Source organism: Strigops habroptila, chromosome 16, assembly GCF_004027225.2.
Source record: "Strigops habroptila isolate Jane chromosome 16, bStrHab1.2.pri, whole genome shotgun sequence".
NCBI classification, from domain to species: domain Eukaryota; kingdom Metazoa; phylum Chordata; class Aves; order Psittaciformes; family Psittacidae; genus Strigops; species Strigops habroptila.
This window is the reverse complement of record NC_044292.2, coordinates 7,812,404-7,821,550: the sequence shown is the minus strand read 5'-3', so window position 1 is coordinate 7,821,550 and position 9,147 is coordinate 7,812,404. Positions and strand designations below refer to the sequence as shown.

The following is a 9,147-nucleotide window of genomic DNA, read 5'->3' as shown; positions in this document are numbered from 1 at the left end:
GGAATTACTTTCCCAAGTTCCCCCAGCTGGGCTGACAGGCCTTGATCAATGGTTTTCTCCACAGTGAGTGCTATGCAGATGGTCTGCCCAGAGCAAGGTTTCTGTGAAGTACAAAGGGAAGTCAAACACCATTTCTAATTCAGCTTGTAGCATGGCACACTTCCTTTATCCTCTGCCTGAATGCAGTGAATAGGAGAGCAGTGTGGGAAACTGGAAGGAACTCCAAACTCACAGAGTGTGCGGGGCTGTGAGACACTCCTGTCCTCCAGCCACATCTGCCTGTGACAGACAGAGGGAAAAGAGTGACAGAACGAAAAATCAGATTATAAAAACTGCATGAAGAGAAGATGGACCCCGGGTAAAAAGGAAGAAGTGAAGGAAGCTCTGCAGGCATACAGAAATTGCACCAGGCTCAAACCAGCAGCAGAGCAAGGAAGAGCTAGGAGGAAATGACAGGGAATGGAGCTGCAGCAGCAGAATCCTGCTCATCCACCAGAAAGGCCAAAGAAAATTGTCCCAGTGAAGGTGGCAGAGGTGGTTTCAGCCCACATGAAGACTTCTGAGCCATGTATTCTGTTTGCTTCTTTAATTCCCCAGATTTGATTAGTCTGTCCTGGGAAACACAGACCCCGGATATTAGTCAAGCTGCTGTAAGCTTATGCAAACTGTTGCAAACAGATACAGAAGCTTCTCCAACCCTTAATTGCCCAGGTGTGTTAACCTGAATTGCTGTTTGCTGTAATTTAAACATGGGGGCTAAATACAGGACTGATTTCCTCCTGCCAGGTTGGAGATGCTCTGCTGCAGGTGAGGCATTGCTCAGCTCAGCTTTGCCCAGCAGCATAGCTGGGGTTTTGCTAGAACTCTCCATGAGGAGAGACACTGACAGACACTGAGAGACTTTGCTCCCAGGTGTCAGAGTGCCTGTACCCCATGTTGCTCAGTACCTCATTCTTGCTGTTCTTTATATCTAAGGCTGACCTGCCCAAATATGATGGCAACCATTGTGGCACATCACCTGTAATGGTACAGGAGGGCATTGATTCCCTAGCTCTACATGTCAGTTGCTGAGCTTTCCTTGGGAAACTTGGAAATACCAAGCTTTAAAACACAACCAGCAAAGGCCACGTTAGGGCAGCATTCATTATAGTTTTGCAATGGGAGTTTTGTGCCTCTTTGCTGCACAATGCTAAGAGAAAAGATAACTCCTATGGTCTGTGAAGGTATCATGATATTTTTGTATAACCCATATAGACCTATACATGCTGAGCTCGGCTTTTAAGAAAATTAGATCAGATTTTGTACTAGTAATGCTCTGGGAAAGCCTTTCTCTTCATTAATACTTCTAAACTATTCTCTGCTGCTTGCATGAAAGAAATGGAAAACACTAGCCTAGATTCTGGTATTGGTATTTGGCAGGAGAAAATCCAGGTTCAGATTTTGCTGGTTAGGATTTTGATAAACTCCACAGGAGGTGTAGAGGGAATTTGTATTTAGGCCAGTTTACAGGAGGTCAGGAGGTAGCTCTGGAGGTACAAAAGCTGCAGGCCAAATCCAGCAGCCTGCTCCACTCTTCATGGAATCCAAAGTTCCTGCTGGTTTCAGTGAAGACCCAAGTAACGCCTGTAGAGTTGGACCCATTTTATTTGTCACCTCAGGATGGTCTCTAGGACTCGGCAGTAATTGAGTCTCCTACATCTTGCTGTCTTTCCCATTTTCTATTTCAAAGCTTTGCTCTGTCCCTGCTCCCAAGCTTTTTAGCTTTCTGCATGACTTACTAACGTAAGGCTATGGAAGTTTGTGTACTTCTGAGTTTCCCACACCATTTCTTAACTATATTCATTCCTGTCACAAAGGAAGTGTGCCTGACTACAAACCACATTAGCAACGGTGCTTGCCTCTGCATTGTGTTCAGTGGGAAACCCTGCTCCCAAAAGGCCATCTGGGCAGCACATATCGGGAGAGAAGCAACGGGAGCAATGAGCATCTCTCAAGACTTGGGAAAGCAGCAGCATCTTTATGTCTTCCTAAAGAGCTAACATCTGGCAGAGATTCTGGCGGGAGGCTATTGCTAATGCCATAGCTCAAACATGTTATCCACATCCAGTATCTTGGGATCCTATTAAGTTTTCTGTGCAATATTGTGTATATTTGGAACTATAGTAGAAGGTGTGTAATTCAGAATTCATTATCCTTAGTGTAAAGTCCAGTGACTCTGCTAACTTTATAATGGGGAAGAATTTTTGTTACCAGTTTCCTTTAGGATTTCCAACCAAAGCAGAAGCAAAGCATCTATTTTGGATAATTGAGCATCTAATCTGAGTAACTCTTCCAAGATAGTCAGTAATTGGCTCATTTTTCCCCTTACAGACTATGAAACCAAAGAGAAAAGAAAAAGCTATTTTAACTATGTTTTTATTTCAGCTAGCATGACTATTCCTGTGGAGTTAACTCAGTAATCCCCTGGGTACTGAGTAGAGAAATAAGAGGTTCGTGTGTAAAATCCTGCTGCAGAGCTCCCAGGCGGAATGAGCGGTGGCAGATGTGTAGGAGGTGATGGGCTGAGCCTGCTCTGGAGCAGCTGAGGGGCTGCAGCAACCACCACGCCGAGCTCTTTCCTCCCTCCTGCACATCTGCAGGACCACTGGGCAAAGCCCAGACCCAGCCAGAGCCCACAGATGTGACAGAAGAAAGCCAAAGGCAGACCAAGTCGCTCAAGTCATGCGTCGGCTCTGCTACAGCTTTATCATGGAAAGTTAGTCCTCCTCCCAGATAAAAGTCCTATGATGCAGGAATGCAATAATGCACAGATTCCTGAGAATTAGACTTAGCTTCTTGTTGTGTACTGTGGGTAATTCCAGGGGAGGCATCTGAGACTTTAAACAGCTCTGTTGGACTAAACCTGGCGTACCTGTTGATGAGAATTGTTCTGGAAGGGGAAATCATTGCTGTTCTTATGGCTGCTTATTAGTGAGTTAGTCTGGGAACCAGAAACTCTCTAGTAAAAGTGCCAGCGGGCCCTGCTGATCACGGGACTGGCACATTTCTTCTTCATGCACTTGATTAACGAGCTCAAGAAATGAGTTACTACTCAGGAGTTTCTGTTTCAGAGAATCTCCCCAAGAGGGATGCACAGAGCAAAAGATTGGTTTCAGAGGTGGCATTACATGGGGTCAAAGATAATCCACAAGCTTTGAGGAGAACATGTGAAATGGTGTCACAAAAGCTTTCCCACAACTTGACATAAAAGACTCCGAGCTCAACAGCTGCTGCTCTGTACAAAAAGAAGGAGCCTATTCAAGAGCAGTACAATAGGGATGGAAAAGCAGATCCTGGAAGAGGTCATTTAAACCTTACCTGCTCTTACGAAGAAGGCGTTGCAGAGGGAGAGAGAAGTGTGTCCATGGGTATATGTATTCACATTGAAAGACATGTGTGACCACGCACAAGTGTTAATATACACATAAATGCACATTCATTAATGTAAACACAAACAGTAGTTAATTACTACAGGAAGAGATGCCCAAACATAAGGCCTAACATTACTTGACACTAATTTATTACTACTATTATTATTACTTCTGTATTGAATCTTGCAGAGGGAGATACCGATGCTCACGGACAAGAGCGTTGAATTGATTAGGTCACAGCCCATTTGGGGTAAACCTGGGACCAGAACATGTGGTTCTAGACATGGGGTTAGTGCTGCTGCCTGCCCACTGTGCCCTGCCTGTAGTATAACAGGGCAACAACATCGCTGCCAGCCTTGCTCCACATGGTCCAGGGTGTGTGTCCAGGGGATGCAGAAAACTCTCTGCTGCCGTGTCCTTCTTTTAGAGCCCATAAAAGAAGGCAGTACTTGCATGGGCAGAAGGCAGGATAAATGCAGGCAGATCTGGTTCAAGTTTTCCATCATGCATCTCCACCATGTGTTTATAGGATACAAATAGCAAGAGCTATTGGCCCAGTGGAGATTAATGAGCAATCAGGAATTTGATTTCTAATAAGTTTATGGCCATACAGATTCCTTTTGCACTCAGTTTTCCTTTGTGCGTAGCCTAAATGAAAACAAGGAGAGTAAATTGCGTTCTTGGGAGGAAGTGAGCAAGCGGCAGGTGAGACTGAACTCCCAAATCCTTCTCCTCCTGGATTTATCTTGCAGGTATTTGAAAACAGACACATAAAGTGCTTGTGACAGGGCTTGAGAGCATTCTGCAGAGGTGCATAAGATACCAAGGGAAGAGAACAAAACAGGAAACTTTTTCAATAACTGTGCACTTGCAATTGAATGTATTGATTTGCGGTAAGCCAAATGGCAAGCGCTGTGTTCTGTTTCACACGGGCAGGGCTGGTGTCACAGTCCCTGGGGGAGAACAACTGGCTCCGGCCTAGAGAGAAAACAGGGTGAGCGGAGTTGCAGAGCCCCTGCTCTGTGCCCGGGCAGGCAGAACGTGCTGGGCTGTGCGTGTGCCTCGGTGCGTGCTCCAGCGTGTGCCTCCCGTGTCCCCGCGCCGCCGCCCGCAGCGGGTCCTTTCCCGCCACCGGCAGCTGACCTGCTCCTTCCTGCCCCGTGGGAGCGCCAGGCTGCGCTGGGAATGCTATTGATCGGCGGCATTAGTCAGCAGCCTTTTCCCGTTGAAGGCCAGCTCTTTCCCAGCTTCTGACACGTAATTCTGATCCCGGCCTTTCACGTACCACACACTCCCCACCTGCTCATCTGGGAGAAGGTCATTATCCCCAGGCTATTCACTGGCAATGGAGCATGCAAGAATAGATGCTTCTCCTATTGTGCTGCCCGTCTCCCGGATTGGCTGTGGAGTGTGGGAAACGCCACCAAGCCGGAGACCCACAGACTCTCAGAGAGGTTGTACAGTATAAATACCAGGCAGAGCCAGCCTCCAGTGACACGCTTCTCTTGGACTTCCACTCTGAGACCTTCCCTCCTTTCCCAGGACAGATGGCTCCCAGCACTGTTTTCATGGAGCCCGACAACCTGCTGACACCAAAGGAGAAAAACAAAGTAAGTCCAGGCACAGCAAGGCTTGAGCCACACTCAGCTGTTCTCAGAGCAGTTTAAACCACCTGAGAAACTGGTCCACATTGTTTAGGAACAGCAGTGGGCAACAAACATGCTGTCAAATGGCAGGGAGAGGATCCTTCTCATAACAGGTCTCTTTTCCTTTGCTTTTTACAGCTGAGGAAGCCGGTGGTGGAGAAAATGCGTCGTGACCGGATTAACAGCAGCATCGAGCAGCTGAAACTGCTCCTGGAGAAGGAGTTCCAGAGACACCAGCCCAACTCCAAGCTGGAGAAAGCCGACATCCTGGAGATGACTGTCAGCTACCTGAAGCAGCAGAGCCAGCTGCAGATGAAGGGTGAGTATTGAATTTTGTTTCGGTCTATGGCTTACTGCAAATCTGTGACAGTTGTATGAACCTCTAGCCATGAACAACTGCTCTAATCTATTCTTTCTTCCCCTCCTCTTTTCTTCCCTTCTCTAGTTGCAGGGCCCTTCCATAAGAGCTCTCAGTTTGACTTCAGAGAGGGCTATTCCAGGTGTTTGCAAGAAGCTTTCCATTTCCTCTCTCTTCACAAAGTCCGAACTGAAACACAGACCAAACTTTTAAGCCACTTCCAGAAGAGCCAGTCGGCTGCCACGGAGGTCCCCTTTTCCCCCGGGAACCCCAGCACCCTGAAGCCAGCATCTCCGAAAGACGCCAGCACCCTCTGGAGGCCCTGGTAGTCCAGGAGTCCTTATTTCATGGACCTTTGCCTTTTACAGTCCAGAGGAAGGATCTGACTGCATCTGATAGTCCAGCTCCGATCCTCTCTTCTGTAGGGAATGTTATTTCCCCGTGTATTTTATTTATCTGTGCAAAGAATGGCATACTTTTGGCTTTGGGATCCTTTGGCAAAAGTTCAGGCATTCTGTTGTGTGTTCCTGGAGCTGTGTAGACACTGCTGGTAACAGTACACAGCGTGCTGCCAGCCAGGGGTGAATGCCTTCAAAATGAAGGGGGGTGTTTTGTAAGTGTTACAGTTGTGATGGACACGAATTGCTGTAGGAGAGTTTTCTCTAATATTGCTTGTAAGAGGCATCAGCTTTGCTCTGGCTTGACCAGCAACACTTGTTTGCTCAGTCACCCCAGAGGATAAATTTACTACCCTTTGGTTCATGCACGCTTGATTAAAATCAGTTTCTCTCTGTTTGCTTATAACTTGTACAGGATCAGAGATGGGTTTGGTTTGGTTTTGGATTTTCCCCCCATGGCCCTTCATAGTCCTAGTATATAAAGGACAGAAACTAGGAAACTATGTGGAATATTTCTACTACTTTGCTGCTTTTTTCAATTTAGAAAAAGAGGATGGTACTGCTTTATGTTAAAGAAAAGGTAGTGGGTAAAAGGCTTGATTTGTCAATGTTATACATTTTGTGTGTAAGCTATGCTTTTTCTAGCATTTTCATTATAATAATGATTTTTGTCTGTATTGAGTGGTTTAATTCATGGTGGATAGTGTTTCTCCCACAACTGGGACAGCCCTATGGCTACCTGCATACTGTGTATGCGTCTCTGTGTTTGTAGAGAGCAATAAAATGCATTTGTGTGCAACTGCTGTCTGGGTTCTCTCTCTCTGAGGGATATGCAGCCACCTGCACCCCTGAAACAGTCTAACATGTCAGTCTTCTAAAGAGCTGGGGCTTTTTGTACAGCAAAAGGAGCCTGTATTCTCATCTATATATTCTCATGCCTCCTATCACGTGAGTACCTTACACCCTTAACCCCAAGAGTTAAGCAAGTGCTACTATCACACAGATTCTCTCAGCTGAATCATATTGAGCGTGTCCTTAGTCACTGCCTCTCCTACGCACACAAAACCTTCTCACCTGAGTAGTAAGGCCTCGAACCAGCCATCTGGTTTCCCTGCAGGTAGCACTTGGAATCTGAGTCCTCCTTTCACACCTTTTTTGCCGCTCATACTGAGAGGAAGCAGACTCAATCACTGCGGTGCTCTGTATGCTTTAATGCCTTCCCACAATTTCTTCTCTTGAGACCTCAGGGAGGTGAATAAAGTGTCCCACAAAGCTGCAGCTCTCCCTGCAGCAGCACGAAGCAGCGGTGGTAGATCTCCTTGCAGAGGTGGAGGGGTGAGTGCTACCCTGATGGGGACACACGAACCTGGGTAAGGCCTTTTGCCGCTGTTGCACTTACCTGAATTAGGACTCCTCGAGCACATCAGAGTTTCTGGGAGGTTGCCTGAGCCAGCAGTAATGTTCAGATGTCTTTTGGTCTGATTTAGGAGTTGTAGCTCGATTTGTCACCAGGTGGCAGCATGGGAGAAGGAAAGACTTCACTTTCCTCTCATCCTGGGAAACTCCTGAATCTTTCTTATTTTCCCAAGTATGTAATAGAGCTTCCCTGACACTCAATTGCCTACAGGTCTAAAATGGAAGCAGATCTGCAGCAAAACAGCTCTGGGTAGAGAATCTTCCACTAGGCTGAAGTATTTTCTGCAGCATCTTTTAAGTTGTGTCTGGTTCCATGTGTTTATCTGCTGAGTTACTGATGAAGGTGTTCTGTTGTAGCAGGACTGTTCACCAGAGCCTCTGACTGAGGCATACGGATATATGGTACTTGTAAAGCTGTGCCCTGTCACTACCACGGCTTCTCTGGACAATGTGCCAGTGACTGTGGAAGAGTAATGTGGTGCTCAGTAGGGAGTGCCATTTCCTAGTTGTTTTGAGCCTCTCTTATCTCTGTTCTTGTTTCCTCAAGGTCATTGGTACCAGTGCGATGCAGGGGGCTGTAACCGCACAGGGATGGTGCAAATGCCGTAGGGATAAGATACAGGGACGTGTGAGGGGCGGCAAAGGGAGGTTGTAGCCTGTGCACTTGGGTTGTGCTGGTACAGACACAAAGTGACAGATGGAAAGAGGCTTCTGCAGGTGGGAGGCGTAATAAATTTACATGAAAAAGTAAAGTAACTTCCATGTGCTAGAATAATAACTTGGAATCAAACCTCCCAGGCACATTTTAATTATCCCTTTTGCGGTTGCATGTGCCAGCACTCCCAATGGCACAGCTCCAGAGCTTCATGGTTTTGCAGTTATTAAACTGTCAGCCCTGTGAACCTCCTCCACCTGACCTCGCAGGGTTGTGCCATTCCCCTTCCTTGGCAGCACAGGCTGCTGCCGCCTCCCCGAGGTCCCTCGCAGCAGGCAGCGGCTGCCCAGCAGTCAGACAGTCCCACAGTCCCTCTGCTGAGATTCACTGAGCAAATACCTACAAATGCAGTTCTCGAGGCCAAAACTGTCCTAGGAATATGGCACAGAATACAAAGAACAGGAACTGGTGCTTTTAGAGAAGGATTATACGCAAATCTGACCAGCCCTAGGACCACTTATGTTATGTGCAGAGTGCATGCTAAGTTAATATGACTGTACTATTTGTAGTATACTTGTAGTTGTTGTAGTCCAATTAAAACAGTTAACAGGGCTGAATTGGTGTTTACAACTTTGACTCTTCTGTAATTTCATGCTTCTGTTCCTGTGTGGAACTCTGTGGTCTGTCCTGTGAGCAAGGGACCTTTCCAGCAAGTTGGGAACGTGCTGGGCAGAACGCCTGCTCCCCAACCCGAATTACTTCTGTGTTCCTTACAGTGCAGTGAAGAGCTCTGCATCTGATAACCAAAACCAGGAGTATGAAATATAGTGATAGCACTTCAGCAGGTAGAAATCACACAAAGATCCGGGTTCAGTCAGTGATTTAGCTCTGACTGTCAAGTGGCCAGAATAAGTCTGGGTCATCTCCTATGGCAAAGCTGCTTCTGCTGAGTGATTTCCATTCCCTTCCCTGTTGTTTCAATAATCAAACTTTCTGCTAGTGGTGTGCTGAACTCCATGAGGCGCATGAATGGTGTGAGTTGGTGCTTCAGAACCTATGTGCTGTCATGCTATGTTCCAAAGCACTTCCTGAGCTAAGTTACATTCCTGCTTTCCAGTGATTTCTGTGCTGGAAAGAAAAGCTTTTGCTAGAAGAGTATTTAAAATTGACCATAAAGTGTTGGCAGTTTAAGGTACTATCATTATATTAGCATGCTTACTGAGGAGAGCCACCCAAACCCTCACCCTATAGTAAACTGCTGCAT

At 46.7% G+C, this 9,147-nt stretch overlaps 1 protein-coding gene across 1 annotated transcript; it reads left to right on the top strand.

Annotated features, from left to right (window-relative positions):
* Positions 1 to 4,100: 4,100 nt before the first annotated feature.
* On the top strand, positions 4,101 to 6,611 carry LOC115617536 (transcription factor HES-5-like). The gene is made up of 3 exons (XM_030508176.1): positions 4,101 to 5,020; positions 5,195 to 5,375; positions 5,502 to 6,611. The coding sequence occupies exons 1-3, from the start codon at positions 4,775 to 4,777 to the stop codon at positions 5,741 to 5,743; spliced, it is 669 nt and encodes a 222-aa protein (XP_030364036.1). The 5' UTR covers positions 4,101 to 4,774; the 3' UTR covers positions 5,744 to 6,611.
* Positions 6,612 to 9,147: the final 2,536 nt, after the last annotated feature.

Bases quoted from the DNA above. Each gene is read 5' to 3' on its own strand.
- LOC115617536 (XM_030508176.1), top strand. From the start codon at position 4,775: ATGCTTCTCCTATTGTGCTGCCCGTCTCCCGGATTGGCTGTGGAGTGT. The intron at 5,021-5,194 runs GTAAGTCCAGGC...TGCTTTTTACAG, and splicing joins CACCAAAGGAGAAAAACAAA to CTGAGGAAGCCGGTGGTGGA. The intron at 5,376-5,501 runs GTGAGTATTGAA...TCCCTTCTCTAG, and splicing joins GAGCCAGCTGCAGATGAAGG to TTGCAGGGCCCTTCCATAAG.